Source organism: Orbicella faveolata, unplaced genomic scaffold (genome assembly GCF_042242905.1).
Source record: "Orbicella faveolata isolate gen_17 unplaced genomic scaffold, um_ofav_v1 contig_15, whole genome shotgun sequence".
Classification (NCBI taxonomy): Eukaryota; Metazoa; Cnidaria; class Anthozoa; order Scleractinia; family Merulinidae; genus Orbicella; species Orbicella faveolata.
This window is the reverse complement of record NW_028301542.1, coordinates 3,340,930-3,359,818: the sequence shown is the minus strand read 5'-3', so window position 1 is coordinate 3,359,818 and position 18,889 is coordinate 3,340,930. Positions and strand designations below refer to the sequence as shown.

Sequence of the window (18,889 nt, the reverse complement as noted above, 5' to 3'; positions counted from 1 at the left end):
GCCTTGTTCCTTTTTACCAGCGTGGTATCGCTACAGGGCATGCGTATTATAATACATATCATACTTAGTCTCCCACAGCCAAATTCAACATGGCTGCCAATGCAACCAGCTCGGCAGCGACAACAACTTCCAAATCGAATCCTTCGAAAAAGGAAAAAGACACTTTGATCGCTGTCCTTCAATTTTTAAAGAAAAGCAAGTTATCTGTAAGTTGTAGAAGTACTTCATCGAAACGGCAAACCTTTTTCCTAAAAAATGCAGATCTTTGGGAATTAGAGAGCTTCTGCCCTGTAGGTTGTGTAAGGTTGCTTTGTTGCTCTTACAACTTAAGCTTAAGCTTAATTTTTATGATTTGTAATTTTTTTAAGGAAACAGAGAAGATCTTTAGGCAAGAGGTAAATTGTTTAGAAGCAATAGAAGAAATAAACCTTCAAACAACTCCTGACTCAGAACCAGATATCTCATCAGTATTGTCTGCTTATAACAGGTAAGACAGTTTAATTTATCAATAAGAATGTACTGCGGATTGTGCACAGTGTATATCACGTCTTTCCTGCTGTCTTTGAAATGTGTCTGTTTAAATCCAAACTAGTGATGCGGATCCTACAAGATACGAGGACTATTATAGCAGGTACGAGTGCCAAAGTTTTAGAAACTGAGTTACATGTACATGTACAGTGTGGGGCCCAGTTCTGGGCTGGGCCCAGTTCTCGGCCACTTTTTGTTTAGCGTTTATTTTTCGTGCTACGAATGAATCTGAATAAAAGCAATTGCTTCCAAAGGTAGCTTGATTCCTTGTCTTCCGTTCTGCCGAGTTTTTTTTCGTCCTGCTGAGTTTTTCTGTGAGCACGTCGAGGGTGACGCGAAGGTAGGCGAATTTGGTTTCCCCGAAAACGTGTTTGTTTACGGCTACTCGAATTACATGGTTTAATTCAAGTTTATATTTTGTCCGTCTAGAAAGCCCAAATGAGCCAATTCTTGGCATAAAGAATGTAGAGTGATAAAGCTATCTGTTAAATATAAACTTTTCCTGGCCTGTTTGATTCTTTGACCTAAATTCACTCCTCAATATTTCCTTAGTACTTTTGCGTATTTGCCTATTCTTGGCCACCATAATCGCCTTCAACACTAAAAGCGCTCATAGTTTTGTGTGGAGTATTCGTGTCAAGTCAGTTGTTAAAATAAAGCTGTAATGGGGTGGCATACTGAAAACTATGAGCTCTGACTTAACCCCGTTTTAAATACCCAACTCTTTTTTAGCCTCGCTTGACTGCACTTACGAGAAAAGCTAGGTGTGCAAAAAACTTCCTTTTCTAACATGAAACAAAGTTCTTTGAGGATAATTTGTGATCGAAATATCAAAACACAAGCCTTATAAGTGATTTAACAACAAAAATGGTAATAAAGCATTGTTTGTTCTGAGGAATCGCATGCAATCTTTTGTGGCTGAGAACTGGGCCCGCTGGCCGATAACTGGACCCACGAACGAAGCCTGCATTTTCGTTATTACTCGGGAGAAAACAGCGTTGAGCAGTCGATAGCTCTACATGAGTAAACTGAATGCTGAAGCTAGTTATGCATGAAATTTTAAGTCCTTACGGCTATTCCAAGGTAAGAAATACACGTTTACATTTTTTGGGGCTGAGAACTGGGCCCCATACTGTACATACACTTTGTTCTCTAATGTTTTCCTGTAATCATATCAGTGATATTTGCAATGACATTCATGACCATAAATACCCCGACACTTAAATAAAGTTGATGATGATGATGATGATTGGCAAAGTGGGATTCAAGTTATTATCAAGTGAATACTCCCCGCTTTTAAAGCTGGTTTTTGTTTGGAGCCCTTTACCCCTCAAAGGATTTTCAGTCACCCCCTCTCCCCCCTCTGATTTCCCTTTTTTATATTAGGGATACATAATATAATGTCTGTTTTAGGCATTGAGTGTATAAACAAGATACATGTAAACTACTTGTATCAGGCACACTAAGGTCTCAGTTTGTGACATTCAAGATGTATAGAATTAAAGCGTCTAGTTTGTCTTTGCAAAATTCTTAGCTTATACCTGAGTTTATGGTGAAAGATATATGGTATAGTCGAAACAGATACATATTATTATGCAAACAGATGGATAATCCTTTTGATGCCTGTGTTTATACATGCAGATGTATTATACATTACAAGCAAGTGCAAGATGCACTATATAAAAGCAGATTTTTCATCTTGATGTGTAATCTGTCTTTTGCCCATCTATATACTGAGACGTTGCCATCAGCAGCACACTAAAATATCATGCCCAAGTTTGTCTAGATGGATTAAGCATCTTTGGGGCGTAAAAATGATGAATTTTATTTTATGACTTCACTAATTATTTTGAGGAAGATCAGGTCCTTTCTTTCTGCTCCCAAACTGCTGTAGAGATACAAAACACCTTCCTTTAAGCATTTCAATGAAGACCATATGGTTACAATCACAACCAATCTTTAAGAAACAGAAAACCTGAATGACCATGTTTCTTTTGAGTGATAGAAACACGAGTGGAAGTTGGGAGAACAAGAAGTGTTGTGGGAATACAAGCCGACAGGCCAGTGTTCCCACAGTTTTTTCCACAGCATACATGTACAGAAAATGTCATTTAGAAGATGCAATCTGTTTTAATTTCTTTTTATACTTTATTGGATTTTTTTTTTACTTTCATTTTAGTCTGCAAGCTTTTGTAGAAAAATCCCTGGATATATACAAGGTGAGGAGGTTACAGTGCTGTTCCTAATTTAGTGCGAGGTTATGAAATAATTTCATAAACTTTGTAAGTGGATAGACTACAAATTAACATGGTTAAGGATCATTTAAAGTTTATGTGTGGGGAATAGTAAACTTGCAAAATGCAAGTGAACTTTTTTTGAATAGGAACTAACCAGGCTCTTGTTGGGGAAACCTAACAAATTGCGGGGGAGTGACCTGTGATGGACTAGCATCCCATCCAGGGGGGAGTAGAAATACTCCTAGCTGCTTCACACTACAGAAACCAGGCTAAGCTCCGGCAGTTATGAGCCATTTGGCTCCGAGGCTTCACTTTAACCAGGCTCTTTGACTGTGGCACTATGACCCCCCATTGGAGGCCCAAGAAGAATGGCCTGCATTTTCTGACTGGGGCTTTTCTACAGAAGCCCAAGTAAACACCAGTAATAAAAAAGGGCTATTGAAATTTTCTTGAACAACACAATACATAGACATAAATGTAATGTTTTAATAATTTTGTTGTTTTAGCCTGAATTAGCCATGGTTTTGTATCCAATGTTTGTCCATATGTACCTTGAATTGGTCTACAAAGGCAGTGAAAAAGAAGGTATGTGTTCATGTTGTTACAGTAACTGCTTAATTTTATTTTCAAACTAACAAGTTGAACTCTTCTTCTCAAATGTCCTGAGCTTAAATCTGTTGTTAAAAATGCTTTGTAGCACAATCTTTCTTTGCCTGTTTCCGTGGAAGTCAAGAAGATTACCATGAAGAGGATCTTGGCAAGTTGGCTGCAATAACTCGACGTGAACACATGAACAGCAATGAACTCATGGGAACCTTAAGGTACCACATAATGTGACAGTCAAGAAGACCAGCTAGTGTAGTTACAGTTGGTTGTTTCTAATCCTGTTCAAACACATTGTGAAAACACAATCAACAACACACATGTAACTGGGTATCAAATGCTGCGTGATTCTTCCTGAATTATTTGAAATTTGGTAGACTGCACTATGATCTTTCATGCCAAAATAGGACACAGTTAGTATAAAAATAAGTAAGTGAGGGGAGAACCTTCAGACACAAAGTTCCTTTCTCTGAGGAGCTCCTGACTTGGATTTGATAAAATGAAACCAGATCTAATAAACCAGTATGTAAACTTCATAGAGTTGTGCAGTTGTACTTGACAGAGGAGGTTTTTTCGAGGCCTACATTGGCAAGACTATTTGACAAGAAGTTTTCAAAGGAGTACAGTGTGTGACTGAAATACAATTTACACTTACTTATTGTGGATGACGTTTTTCACTTGAGGGGAAAGAGTTTGCACAAATTTGTGCCTCATTCTTCATATATTTGTATCCTTATACTAAGTTCTCCTAGTCAACTAGACGAATCTGCATGTCCCACCACCTCAAGCCCTGCTCCCATCTGCTATAGATGGGGACAGTTTTTAACAGTTATCTCATGGCAATTATTTGATTATTACCTTGGTATAGAAGTAACAAGTTTGTGATCAGAATGTCAAAGGACACATACCAAGTACTCAAGAAACATTTACAGGTATGGTGCAGCTCAGAGATACGTGAACCTTTTAAACTTGCTGACAACAACGTGTTGGTTCATTTACACTGTTCATCGCATTAAGAAACTTGTTTTTCATCTGCGCATTTTGTCTTAGTTTGTTATTCGTTTTGTTGTCTCAAGTTTGTTTTCTTTTTTGCACTTTCTCAACTGAGACAAAGGAGGCTTCTAACTGAATTGAAAATGGATGTGATCATAAAATTTTGTTTCACTCGAAATGTGACTGGATTTCAATCTTCTCTCATAATTTTGCTGAATCAAGTGAAAATTAAAAACAGTATTAATGTGACAACTTTAATTTGCATACTGTCAATTGAAAATTTGTCAAGGACAACTCAGCATTCTTGTTTACATGCTTTTGATCTTCACTGGTTTTCTATCAATTATGTTGTGTGTTTAATCTCAAAACTTACTCAGTGTTGAGTTCATATCTGACGGCAGAACTATATCAGATCAAAATTCACACAGAGTGGTGACAAGGTAAACCACTGATTAGAATCTAAAGGCCAGTCAAATTCACTTGGTCTCTGCTTCTTTAGTCACAAGTCAAAATATTGCAGAAAATTAGCATTTTACATTTACAGTAAGATTGTTGAAAGCCTCATTGGATATTAAGACCTTTTGAAACACCACTCTTGTCCCAAAGGCTGCAAGTTGTAGGTCATACTGCTAAAAACTCATGTACCATGAGTAGAAATAACCACATGCATTTTGTTTGTTTGTTTGTTTTTTCAGGATCAGCAACAGGAATTACTGCTTACTTTAATTCAGCAACATCTTCATTTTGATGGTGGGTCATTCAATCCAAACTATTTGTATTCCATGCTGACGTCTTGCAAACTGAAACACGAATGCGATGAACTAGTACAGAATTTTTGCTATCAATATTCCAAATTGCTCCTGTTACTGCCCAAATGTAGGCAGGTGAAAAATCACTCACGTTTACAGCCTATGCTTCACTCAAGACAAAGTTAAAATGATGCAGACAACCTCACTGTTGCAGTAAAGGTTTAACAAAAACAAGGTGCATATGCACCTATTAATTTGGTTAGTTGAAGAGAAAATGTGTGTTCTAGGGACCACTCCCACTGTCTGGTGGATCCATCATTTTTTTTTTTTTTTTTTTTTGGCAGCAACTCTCTTTTTGATCCTAGAGTCAAACTAAAGAGATCCGTGTCCACTTTTAGTTTTTGAAGGAAGACCAAGAAACAAGCAAACAATAGAAGCCACAGCTGGAGCAGTGACTGGGGAGGCAACATTTGAAGGTAAACTGGGCAAAAGAAAATCTAATCCATGAGTATTTTTCATTTTCACGCTCATTATGGTGAATGCCTTTTGTCTTCACACCAGCCAACAAAAGCAAGGTATATTATGGAATTCCACCAGAGCCTGACCTCGGAGTTGTGATAGAAGAAGAAAATGAGGATGATGATGATAAGGACAAACCAAAGGTATGTACATGAAGTAGTAAACCTACCAATGATCACTTCATGAAAAGTGTGAGCAGTCTTTACCCTGAAGCCAATATCTCCTAGCCATACATACATGCAGCTTGAACGGGTGAGGTCAGTACAAATATGTAACTAATTTACAGATCTCAGACAAACTCAACCACCAGCCAGTTGGTAGTTAATTAACCATTTGTGACTCCCAGTAGCAATCAGTATGTAAATTCACCTTACATTTTTAATAGACTGCCAAGCAGACAGGTAATGAGAATTGGGAAAATTGTCAACTAAGTGATGTGGTCTTGTCTTATAATGAACTTCTCTGGACTAACCAACAAAGAAGTGTATGGTTTTAGTTTGGGGAGACTGTTCTTGGACGTGAAAGGGTTAAAACTGTAAGTTCCTTTCTTTGTAAACACAACGGAAATGCACTGAATCTACAACTCAATCACGTGGTACAATCGGGTGTATCACGTGATCAACCTTGTCAGATCACGTTGTTCAAACAAGCATACCACGTGATGCACTCTCAACTGTCGTTTTCTGTGTCACAGATTACTGGTTGTGTAATATGTATAAAAATAGTATTAAACGTTTTTTCTCTTTTAGAAAAAGAAAGTAAAAAAAGATTCCAATGGACCAGGTAAAAAACAAGCATTACCATTTCAAATACAAAACCTTGTTCAAATTTCTGTAGATTCTACTAACAGTGTATTTTTCTCGAGCAGTGGAATTGTGTGAATGTTTTCATCGAATCCTACTTGTATTTATTTGATACGTTCTGGGGGTATATCACGCGAGGTTCTTCAAGGGGCCAAAAGACCCATGATTTACTCCTGAAACGTACCAAAAAGGTACCATCGGGTATTTGCCGTAGTTAAGGTTGGCCAAACCTCTGTTGAAATACTTGATATTGCAAGAAATCAGGAGAAACAGAACTGCTGTTTGGCTAGCGCAAATGTGGGTACCAGAAAAATGTAAATTAATTTGTAGCATTTTCTTTGCCTTAGTTGATATTCCATGCATGTGATGTGGCTGGCAGTTTTTCCCGTGGAGGATAGAATTTGGAGGTTTTTTGTATAACTGGCGTCCTTCATCGTGTCCATGTATAACGTCTCGCGCTAGGTCTCACGCTAAAACGAGCGGCTAACTTGAACGAGAAACGGGTAAAGGGCAAATTTGCACACGACAACCGTCGGAAACCGATGACCTTAGTTAACAATGAAGGGAACCTTTTTTCTCATTTACTTAATATTTTTACATGAAGGTTACTGGACACTTAGTGTTTATAATTCAACCCAGGAAGTTTGATTCAGGATACACTACAACATCGGCTGGTTACCAAAAGCCGAATTTTTTCACTGTACACTGTACATACAACAAGCAAAATTCTATGTACACTGTAATACAGTGTCGCTCAAAACCACAAAATGACAGCTAACCGCAAGTAAACTGGGGTGGAACTAACTACAAGTTAACCTGGTCTCGTCCGTTGTTACCTTTATACAAAATGTTACGAAATGTCTAACCTGGTCTAACCTGGAGCCCGTTTCTCGAAAGCCCCTGAAACTTTTCAGGCCCGCAAAGCCATTTTTAGTCAATCGGTATCTAAAGACAGAGAGCTGTATACGCCTGAAACTTCTTGTGTGAAGGGAACCTCTGCTCATATTAAGAATATGTGAATAAAACAGCTCTGTAATCACATGGTTGGAGATTTTGCTACGGCTTTTCGGGTGCGAAAACTTTTCGAGACCTTCGAGAAATGGGCCCCAGGGCTCCACTCATTGTTATGTAAGAATTTCCCTTTGAAATACCGTCAGCCTCGCATGCTGCTGTACCTTATGGTAACCCGGTTCATTTTATTTGTTAAGTGACGCATGCGTGTTTGTTTTCTTTGTTGCAGGCAAGAAGAAACAGGAACATAATCCGAATGCTCCACCACTGAACCGACAGATTCCTTTCCCAGACATGTGAGTTGTATTTTATCGTTTTTTCATATTTGTATTTTCTTCTGAGATTTTGACAAGAGTTTCTTCGAATGTCATCAAACATCAACAGTGCGCTGTCAAACCAGCTGAGGACTGAAGAGACCAAAAGTTTGAACTCTCTGAAGACAGGATTGATCATCACAGTTATAAACACAGCTTAAGTAGCTGTGGAATTAAAGTGTCGTCCTGAATTTTTTTCAGGCTTTAATTTCACAGCTGCTTAAACCTTGCATATAACTGCGATGATCAATCTTGTCTTCATATCTTTCTCCGCAGTTTAAATATATGATCTTTCATATATTCACTTGTATCTTCACCATCTACCGTGGGTATATTATGAACTCACAATGTGACCAGCTCCCAGTTGGCTTGATAGCTTAGTTGTTAGAGCACTACACCGGTATTGCAGAGGTCATGGGTTCGAATCCCGTTCAAGCCTGAAGTTTTTTTCCAGGCTTTAATTTCACAAGTTGTGTGTATAACTGCGATGATCAATCATATTTTCGTATCTTTCTCTGCACTGCAATTCAAATACATGATCTTTCATGCATTCACTTGTAGTTTGAACTCTACTTTACAGTTGTGAGGAAATTTCCGAATGTTCGTGTTACGACACACTGTCGTGATTTTGGCAACTTTCTATTAGGTTCCGTTTCATGAACTAATCATATTTTAACTGGTTTATACAATTACATGTAGATGAAGTTGACATGGTAACTGTCAAATTTCCCGCCGTCGGCGCGTTGCTATGTCAACGTCATTCCCACTTCCATGGTAAAGGTACGACTCGCATCCAGTTAATCAACCGGAGAGAACAATTTATTTTGTTTTGTTCATCCTAAACATTTGAGGTTTTGCTTGTTTTGCTGATTTAAATTTCTCTTTTATCGTTTATTACTTCACAGGAAGGACAGCGATAAGTTGATTAAGATAACACTGATGAGAGAAGCGGCCAAAAGATTAACCCTGGGTCCGGACACTCTTCCCTCCATCTGCTTCTACAGTGTACTCAACGCTCACGCCAGGTAAGATTGTGTTACAGCATGTAACGTCACGCAACAGAATAACGTGAACTTCCGGTGATGGGAATTTTTTTAGCTGGAGTAAACAAACGACGTTTCGCAGCATCACTTCTGGTTCATTCTTACTTCATTATTGTACAAGGACGTCTACTTATTCAGGCTAGCGTTTTGCCGAGTTTTTTTTACGACGTTAACCACGTACGTCTTTCTTTAAAAAGAGAGTTTACGAAACTTTCCAAACTAGATGTAGAATCCAGGTCAAAATTTCAGTGTATGCAAACATTAAGTGATTTATCTATGTTGGAGTACGGAATAAAACCTACTGTTCTGAAATTTGTTTTCTCTCATCCAGACCTTCGTTGATGATGTTTTGCTTGTTATAATTTATGGCAAACCGATTGTAGAATTAATAATTTAAATAGCTCGAGTAACAGGCAGCCGAAGAGTATCGTTTGTAATGTTATCACACTTTGCGGACCTATTAAAGAAACGGGTGTTGTAATGACCGCCTTATTTATCTTATTGAAAAACTGATGGCACAGAAAGCGTGGGAAAGATATTAGATATGAGAAAGATGGTAATCTGTCAGTGACACAAACAACTCGCAACTCGAGAATATTGGACCGCAATGGAGCAATCTGATTGGTTGATTTTAGTTACTGGCCCTCTTAACTAACTTAGTAGTGTAATAAAACATCAATATTCGATGAAACTGTTTCCGTTTTTTGCATACTTGTTACAGTAAGCTCTTACTCGGTTTTAGAAATATGCGAGTCAATATCGCGGATTTGAAATTCATACAATCTGTAGGTGTTCTTTACTGCTAACTTTGCGAATGACGATATCATATGTAATTATGTATTAAATCTATCTTAGAACTTTTAATTTGCTTTAATTTGTTGTGGCTAATAGCGTTTTATTTATCTTCTTGGTGGGTACTTTTGCTGTGTAAACATGAATCACTCCTTATATGTAACATTTTGTTTCAATTTCAAGTTGTACGGGATTAAGTAAGGACAAGGTACGTTGATCGAAATTTATTACAAATACGGTATTTTATACTTTACAAAATGGTTTAGAGACTTTTGTTTTTTCTCTCGGTCAGAGATCGCAGTCCGTAGAGAAAGCTATTATTTTCCGTTGATATTACATTTGACAATTTTTACTTCCATTGTGTCAATAACAATGGCCAGGAATATTGCAGCTTTCGTTTCTATTTGAAAAACATTATTTATTTATTATCGGTTACAATACCATGGGTATTGTAATAATCACATGGGAGAACTACCATTGGTTAGTGTTCGAACCAGTCTGTTTTAACAAAGTAGGGATTTCCACTGTTCTGAAATATATTTACATATCGCGGAAATGTTTTACTTGGAAGTTAAAAATCTTCTTTCATCTTGTTACCTCGATTAAAGTTCTAGGATTTCCTCTTTTTGCAGGAGCAAAAAGCAAGATTTTCCAGTTTTCCTCTTTGTGGTTTCATTTCCTTGCGGAAGTGGTGACGCTGTTGAAGCTTAATACATTCGTGATTGCCTCTTTATGCGCTAATTAAACTGTCTCCCTAAGTTCAAGGATTTATCTTTTCTTATTACCTCGATCTTGTCATCTTAGCGAAGCTGGTGCCAGAGGCGGATTTTGGCAAGCGATTTGTGAAGTTCGTCTTCAAAATTCTCCGGTAAAAAAAAAAACAACAACATCAAAGATAAACACTGTTTTGCCGTTTAAAGAGCGGCATTAACAATGCATTGTGGCTGATGTAAGGTGTTGCGCTCACTGGAACAACAAACCATATCTACACCAACCATCAAGCTAACAAGAGAGGTCTTCAAATTTGAAAACGAAAATGGCCTCTTTGGGAAGCTGTCCCGTCAGTTTTGACGTGTTCGCTTCGAATGTTGTCCTTGCTTTGCTAAATGTGGCCTCTGGGATCATCGCCATTTGCAGTAATCTTCTTATACTCGTCGCTTTTTACCAAACGCCCTCGGTGCGGTCAATCTCCAACTTCTTCGTGGTTTCCTTAGCAGCGTCTGACTTGCTGGTTGGTTTAGCAGTCAATCCTGTTTACGTTGTGTTATTTGTAACCGGCTTGTCTTTTGATTACAGCCATGTCTGGTCTGCAAGACTCGCAGAAAACTGGCTTTGGATTCAAACTGTAATCGCGTCAACATTTAACTTGACTGCGATAAGCGTGGACAGGTACATTGCGATTACAAACGCTTTTCAGTACTCGCAGATTGTCACCCCTACCCGCTGTGTCGTGGGAGCGATATTTATCTGGACATTTTCAATACTCTTTGCATCTGTGCGATTTTTGATTCACGACTTTTCAGATTTACCCATCCTTTGGATTATTATTATGGTATTTACGGTCGTTCTGCCATTGTGTGTCATCTGTTACTGCTATTTTCATATTTTCCGTGCAGCAAGAATTCAACAACGACAGATTGCCGTTTTATCATCTGTAAACGCCGCTTACGCCAATACTGTATTAAAGAACAAGAAGGCGGCTTGGACCATTGGTATCATCATAGGTCTTTTCGTTCTTATGTGGACTCCTAGCCTGGTTTTAGCATTCGTTGAAATCGTTACGGCGCGTAAGGGATCGTGTAGACGACTTGAGATTGTGTTGAGCTGGTATTTTGCCTCTTTTCTGTCGTTTTTCAGCTCCTGTTGTAATCCGTGGGTTTATGCTTCGCGAAGCCGCGAATTTAGAGCTGCTTTTAAACGCGTTCTGAAGTTTCGAAGGATCGATCATTTTACTCCAAGCGGAGCAACAATCTCGTTTCGCAGCTCTCGCTCACCCACACTGCAAATACTTCCTGGTTGATTCATCTCAGTGTGTTTCAATGAGGAGTTATCAAGTAAACTAACAATTTCGAAAATAGTTTTGGCCGCTTGGTTTTTATTGTGCAACAGTCATCAACATCAGAGATTTAAAAATTCGTATTTGTGTAAGGCAAATGAATTAGTTAATAAGCTGTGCATTCATCTTGATTTTGTCTTAAATAAATGATTGTTTACTTTAGTTTCGATGTCTTTGTATATCTCATTGAGAGTTCGCGTCAGATAATTGCCCAGTAGCGTATGTAGAAGTGTGCAAACCCAGGCGCCTTGATGATGTCCATCCATTACTCTATACACCAAGTTTTTTGGCAGGAAATGTAACCCTCTCATATATATTCTATTCAAAGTGGTACCCTATCGCATATACCTGAGATAGAAACACTTCGCCCCTTTGCTGTACTCTTGGAATGAACGAAATGTTAAATCTTATGACTTGTTTTCTCTACTTAACTTCATAAAATGATTGATGCCTACATGTTATTCTTTTCACGTCGTATATTCTTCAAGTTATCTAACGTAGAACTAATTTAAAAGTAATGTTTATATTTTCTATTTTCTTTGTTTTACTAATTGTTTGTCATGTGTTATTCTGTTTTTTAAGTAATCTGATAATAACTGATCCGCCTAGTAGCCCAATGCTACCATCAGTTTTAAATTTGTATTAATTTTTAAATTCAATTGAAATAAAGTGTGTAAGCGTGTTAATGAAAGGCCCTTTTAGAACACTTTAGGACAGTTTTCGCAATCCATTCTTGCAATGAACTGTAAGTCGTGAAATCCCTACCGTTTTACAGTAGTCTCGAAAAACGTTCCATTTTCGGACGGAGTAAGCCCGAGTGTGCAAAACGATAAAACTCGCAGGACAGTGATAATAATTTAGTGAACTTTCATTAAGTTGAGAAACAAGTGATTCAGTTGTCACGAGCAATGGGCAAAGAAAGAGTCCAAGATGGGAGTCGAACCCAGGACTTGACACTCACGGGAAGGGTGTCTCACCACTGAGGCATAGGGGTACTGGTGGCGAACTAACGCACAAACTGACAGGAGTGGTGAGATGTTTTTAGGCTTCTAAGGTTACCATTGACTAAGACGTTTGAAGGTGACCTTTGGTGAAAAACATCAGGCTCTTGACTAAATTAAGGGTAATTAAAAAAGGAAGGGTTGTCCATTTTTCTTTTAATTTACAAATTTCTTGTACGTCTCTTGCAGTTTAAACTCGGTCAGTATATCAAACGACTCGAGCCTACTGTCAGGTGGATTTGAGGACAGCAGTGTCCGTGTGTGGAGCCTCACTCCCAAGAAATTACGCATGCTCAAATCGCCCTCAGAACTCGCTCAAATCGACAAGGAAGCAGGTTAGTAATTGTAATCTCACAGCCGGGCTTTTTTCAAATAGTTTTGAATTTTTTAAGAACTGTAACTGCCCTGGAGGTGTTTAGGTAGTTCTGCGAAGATTACCGAACATGGTACATGTTCCACAACTGACTACATAAGAATTTTCGGAGTGCTTCGGTATTTCTACGAAGATTTACCGAACAGGCTTTTGTTCTCCGACTTACTTAACGAAAAATTTTCGTGCTACGTTTGATTGGACGATAACAATCGGAATCTCTTCGGCTTTACGTTTCTCGTTTTCCGAGCGCATTTAGCGACTTTATTTCGAAGGAACTGAGAAGCTTGCCTATCTGAGGCCAAGGGACATGGATGCAATGTAGTCTTGTGTTCTTTCTTTCCAACAGAGGACGTACTCGAGAGAATAATGGATCACAGGTTAGTATTTAAACGTCATTATTTTTATCGTGGCATCTGTGCACTCCTGACCCTATCTGCAACAGTTCCTGTTCAGCTGACCTTCTCCAGATGTTTTTAGGCCCTCCTCGCTTTATTTCTCCTGGCGGGTTCAAGAATAGGCCTAACAGTTTTTCAAAACCCCATATCGCAATCCGTTTTAATCTTCTTCAATTTCTGTCCATCCGTACCTTCTTTTGTATTTGCTTGACATTGAAATGTTTCTTCACTGTTTTAAGGTGATTCCTTAGTGTTGCATTGCGCATCCCTACTGCGCACGATTTTCGCGTCATTAGCGCGCGCACATGAGCGCGTGCGTGTGCGAAAAGTGAGAGATTTCCCTCAAGCTAAGCTCGATAGCGAAATAAATGCTCCTTTTCTCTTAAACGAGCACGGTGACCTTCACTTTTTATTTCATAATTTCAATAAGAAGAAATTAGCAGAAATCTATGGCTACTTTTTTTGGCAAATGATATAAATACTACAGAGGGGGACATAACGGGCCCAACAGCGCATGTCCAATTTATATTTCCTTTAAAGGATAAAAAAATGCAGGGTAGTTGAAGACATTTTTTCTGGGACGTAGATGAATAAACAATCAAAGAAAGTCAAACTCTGTGTGATGTAATACGCTGCATTGAAAAACAATGGAGCTTATTTGTTGCGCACGGAGATTACGAAAAGTCACCTAAACAACCGAATTTGTCAGCATTGTGGCGTGAAAAAAAGCACGGTGACCCCCTCTTTTTACTACGTTTTGAATATCTCCTTGTCCTGTAACAACAACATACCAAGTTTCATCGGAAATCTATGGCGTGTTCTTTTACTAGGGAATCACCTTAAGTGGTTATTTTTATGTTTCACTCAGTTTAGCGGTCATTTTCTTAGTATGTCAGAAATCCGTTACGCAGCTCCTTTAAGCACTGAAGACGCGGAAATAATCTACACTTGAGTTGGTTGCAAATAACGTATCGATTTCAGGAGCCTGTAGAAGATAGATAGCGCGGAGTTGGTTATGAAACAACTTTGGATACATTCTTCTTTAAACATATTTCTACGCTTACTTAACCAATTTTATTTTGATGATTATTCCTTTTCTGAGTCAATAGCATTGTCTTGTTTCCTTCAGGACAGCTGTGGAGTATCGAAAGTTGATCGGTCACTCAGGGCCAGTATTTTCAACGAGTTTTAACAACGATAACTCATTTCTTCTCTCCTCCTCCGCTGACAGAACAGGTAGTTTTCATTTATCATTGTTATCTCCTTATCCTGCCTTACTTTTACTGTTTTAAGTTGTCTGGATCGTTTTTAGCATATCTTGCAGTTTGACGGTCCGTGCTACAATTCACAGCTCCTCTCAATCTTTCCCATGAAATCTTCCCTTTGTTTTTGTGCCTAGCTTTCTTGTACCTCAGTTAACCCATCCCCTGTTGGTTTGTCTGTGTTCCTCCAGTAGACTATCGTTGGGTACGAAAATGTCACAACAGTCAATTATCCGATTGGACCGAATTAAGCCGAGTGTAATTTCACGAAATCGGATATAAAAATCCCCGAGGAAGCACAATAAAAGGCGTCATTGTCTCAAAAAAATCCCAACAATAGCACTAGTCAAAGTGTGATATAAACTATATCTCGTGTTTCCCTCCAGATAACTCGAAGTCAGTCAAAAATACTCCGCTACGCGTCGCATTTCCAACTCTTTCTTGTTTGATATATTACTTCTATCCTTGGGTTGTGGGAAAACCTCTAACGCTATAGGTTTTTTTTTTGTTGAGGGCTAACGCTTTCTCTTTTAATTTTTCCATTAGTTCGCCTGTGGAGTCTCTACACCTTCAGCTCGTTAGTTTCTTTCAAGGGACATAACTACCCTGTGTGGGACGTGCAGTTTTGGTGAGCATATTTTATTTATTACTTGTCTAGATGGACGACTCTCAGCTAGAGTATTTGTAAAATAAGTACCAGCGTTATGGGTTAAGAAAGGCTTCATTTTTTTTTTACATCGCTTTTGGTTTAAATGCTTTATTACGGCCATGACAATTTTCACGGTGGAGTGCAAGAAATAATATCCTAGGATCGAGCAGCTCCTGGGACGAGTATTTCATTTTCTCACCAGGTCTCCATGCAGCTCGTATTTTTCCGCACCAGTCTGATCCATGCACTCGGCTGGCAACTCGATTTTATTGAAAGCTGTGAAACCAAAACCAGAGTAATCACATAATTTGTACTGGACTGTTTCTCAAAAAGCATGTCCCCATAACCTCCTTAGGGACTTGCGACTTCCAGTATCTTGGATCCTCCGTTAAACCGTGGATAACCTAATAAACTAATCGGAACTCAATACCAAAAAACTATAACCCTTGCCAAGCGCGGGAAACATGTAGCCGGTGCCAGGAAAGCATGTGACCGATGCGAAGCGCAGGAAAGCATGTAGCCGCTACTAAGCGCTGGGAAATGTGCAGCTGGTACCAAGCGCGGGAAAATATGTAGTCGGTGCCAAGCGCGGGAAAACATGTGGCCGGTGTCAAAAGCTGTTAAGACAAGTAACCGGTGTCAGAACTGAGAAAAATGCGATTAAAGCCAAGCGTGAGAAAGTGCACGCAAGCTAAGCCACCATTGGTTTTGGTTGTACTCCCTATTGGTCATAAATGCTCGTTTACTCTGATTGGTTAGAGCAGGTTCCAGCGAAGAAACAAAATCATAATAATTGCTCTATAAGTAGGTTTTGCAATTAACAGCTGTTCACGTTCTCTAATAATGTTCCGAACTTCTCCCCAGTCCTCGAGGACACTACTTCGCCACGGCGTCACATGACCGCACGGCCCGGCTATGGAGCACAGATCACCCGCAACCACTGAGGATCTTCGCTGGTCACGTGTCTGATGTCAATGTATGAGTTAATGACGTTTGTATTGACAGACATTTTCGAATTTGTCTTTTCATGTGTTTTTCTTCCATGTCTGTTAGTTTCGTTTGTTGATACGTTCGCCTTTTCTTGTAGAGAGTCGCCTTCCATCCGAACTGTAACTACTTAGCCACCGGGTCGTGTGATCGGACCGTGAGGCTCTGGGATATAAACACTGGTAGCTCGGTTCGGTTTTTCACCGGACACAAGGTACGCGTCAGACTGGATCCTGCTATGGTGTATAATTGTCTTTTAAGAGTAAATTGATTGTTTTTTTTCTAGTTGTGACTTTGTGTTTTTCTTCGTTTTTAGGGAGCGATTTATTCTCTGGCATTCTCACCTGATGGACGGTACCTTGCCTCTTCGGGTAAGATTTTGTATCTTTTTGTTCATGATTTCACCTATTCCCGCCTTCCCCCTGACCCCTTTTAACCCCAATCTCCCCCGCCCCGCTCTCGGCAATCCGTTATATGACAGCAAAGTGGGGATTTAGAAAGGCCTTCCTATAATAATGTACTTAGTGGACCTTTGGCAATAAGTGTAGTCCTTGTTTTGTTTTGTTTTTTTTGACATTCTTGCTTTATAGTTATTTCCTGGGTACCGTAATATTTATTGAAAGACTTTCCTTGTTAGTTAGTAATAGATATCAACGTTTGGTTGTTTACGAATCACTATGTTATTCTTTAGGTGTTGACAAGCGCATTCTTGTGTGGGACCTCGCAGAAGGGACGCTATTAACAGAGCTTAAAGGACACTCGGATACTGTGTACTCTTTGAGTTTTAGCAGAGATGGAAATTTACTGGCTTCAGGTTTGTGAAGATTTTTCTTCAAATACAGTCACCTACTTTTCAGTAACGCTGGGCAGCGTCACAAGACTAGAGAAAACTGCAGGCTTCACTCACTTGGCCAGCAGCCGTGCAAATTTACTGCTGCAAAAGAAAGTGTTCACATAACAAAAGAGTTCAACTCCCACAGGATTGGTTTGGTACACCAACATGGCCGCCGTTTCATTGTTTGATACACCAATATGGCTGCCGTGACTTATATGAAAACACTCAGTATTTTGATCGTAAGCGTGTAAGAAAGAAGAGAATTTGTCGCTGGAGAACTGGTTCCAATGTCTCCGATATGTACAGTAGAATCTACCCAGTGTATCAAAGTTAAAAGTCCGTGTTTTTCTTTTCCTTGCAGGCGGTGTAGATAACTGTGTAAAGCTGTGGAACGCGCGCTCTATTTGCAATCCTGATGACGAGGAAGAAGAAGGAAGTGACGCAAAGTAAGTATTACTTAACAGCGGTGGACAGGTGACTTTTTGTTGTGCGCCTATTGGTTCGGGCCCGTTGCCTAGCGAAGGGTCTTTTTGTTAGGAGAAAACAAACCGTTTGGAGATGTTGCAGAATTGCATTACTAAAATAGATGTGACACTACGATTTTGCAAACCATGAAGAACGGTACTTGTTTTATAATGCAAGTGAATATATGAAATATCATATATTTGAACTGCGGGGAAAGATATGAAGACATGATTTATCATCACAGTTATACACACAACTTAAGCAGTTGTGTGTGTAATTGCGATCTTCGGTACGTGTTGTATTCGCACAAACTGATTAGGCACAATATTCGTTGTTCTGTGCTCGATTGAGATGGTAATGTTCACTGATTGTTTTATGGCACTTCTCCACGAAAAGCCTTGACATTTGTTGGCTGTCAGAACGTATAACTTCAGACAATGAAGAGGGGAGCATAAGATCTGAAAACATGAAGTTATAAGTGGTCAAGAGGGTATTTCTTACTAATATAAATCTACTAGCGTTCTATCACGAATGCCGTTCTCTGATTGGCTACGCTACTCACTATCTATTCTGTGATAGATAGTAAGTAGCGTAGCAGTGTGCCCTTGTTAACAAAATGACGGCCACTTCTTTGCGTTTCCGACGTGTCTGTGGAGAGGATTTGGATAAAGTTTTGAACTACTAGTAGATTTATACTAAAACAATTAGATTATTCACTCTCGATTTCCATGAGCGATAGAAACATCAAGCTTATAATCTAATTGTTAAATAGAACTTTAACATCATTTGTATTTAAGGGCAGTTCTCATAGCCTACGTATTTTTACTGGTGTTATCGTATTTTCTTGCATTTCTTTCTCATTCTCTCCGTTTCTTATTTATTTTGTCTTCTATTCTTTTTCTTTCTTTCACAAGCCGTGCGTCAGGAAAAAGTGAGTCGTTTGAGCTCGGATCTTACCCGACCAAGAGGACTCCAGTTCACTGTTTACACTTCACACTCAGAAATCTGTTACTAGCTTCAGGACCCTTCACAGCAACTCCCTGAACAGAAACTAAACTGTAAATAGTGTAAAGATGCGAACTTTGTAAATTAAATATAGTTAAGTTATCTGCAACTTGTTTGGAGTGTTCTCGTGTGTATAAAATAAAGGCAATCATAAGTCCTAGGGCTTTTCTTCTTTTGTAAAGGGAAAACCCCCTGGAGGGTGGAAACCAATACAGTGCCTTCATCTCTTCCCCAGGTTCCTCTCGAGCGTTCAAGCTCAATAAACCAGG

At 39.1% G+C, this 18,889-nt stretch overlaps 1 protein-coding gene and 1 pseudogene across 2 annotated transcripts; both read left to right on the top strand.

Moving 5' to 3' along the window:
* The first annotated feature begins 47 nt into the window (after positions 1 to 47).
* Positions 48 to 18,729, top strand: LOC110049278 (transcription initiation factor TFIID subunit 5-like; annotated as a pseudogene). The gene is made up of 23 exons (XR_016206693.1): positions 48 to 206; positions 369 to 487; positions 593 to 631; positions 2,708 to 2,747; positions 3,272 to 3,350; positions 3,463 to 3,586; positions 4,237 to 4,300; positions 5,057 to 5,111; positions 5,509 to 5,586; positions 5,672 to 5,772; positions 6,379 to 6,412; positions 7,673 to 7,739; positions 8,663 to 8,782; positions 12,839 to 12,984; positions 13,369 to 13,399; positions 14,547 to 14,653; positions 15,226 to 15,307; positions 16,193 to 16,304; positions 16,416 to 16,529; positions 16,632 to 16,686; positions 17,007 to 17,129; positions 17,512 to 17,596; positions 18,530 to 18,729. The product of XR_016206693.1 is annotated as a transcription initiation factor TFIID subunit 5-like (transcript).
* Positions 10,301 to 11,810, top strand: LOC149113156 (histamine H2 receptor-like). Its single transcript, XM_089287973.1, has one exon. The coding sequence runs from the start codon at positions 10,629 to 10,631 to the stop codon at positions 11,610 to 11,612; it is 984 nt and encodes a 327-aa protein (XP_089144099.1). The 5' UTR covers positions 10,301 to 10,628; the 3' UTR covers positions 11,613 to 11,810.
* Positions 18,730 to 18,889: the final 160 nt, after the last annotated feature.

Coding starts and splice junctions, on each gene's coding strand:
- LOC149113156 (XM_089287973.1), top strand. CDS start 10,629: ATGGCCTCTTTGGGAAGCTGTCCCGTCAGTTTTGACGTGTTCGCTTCG.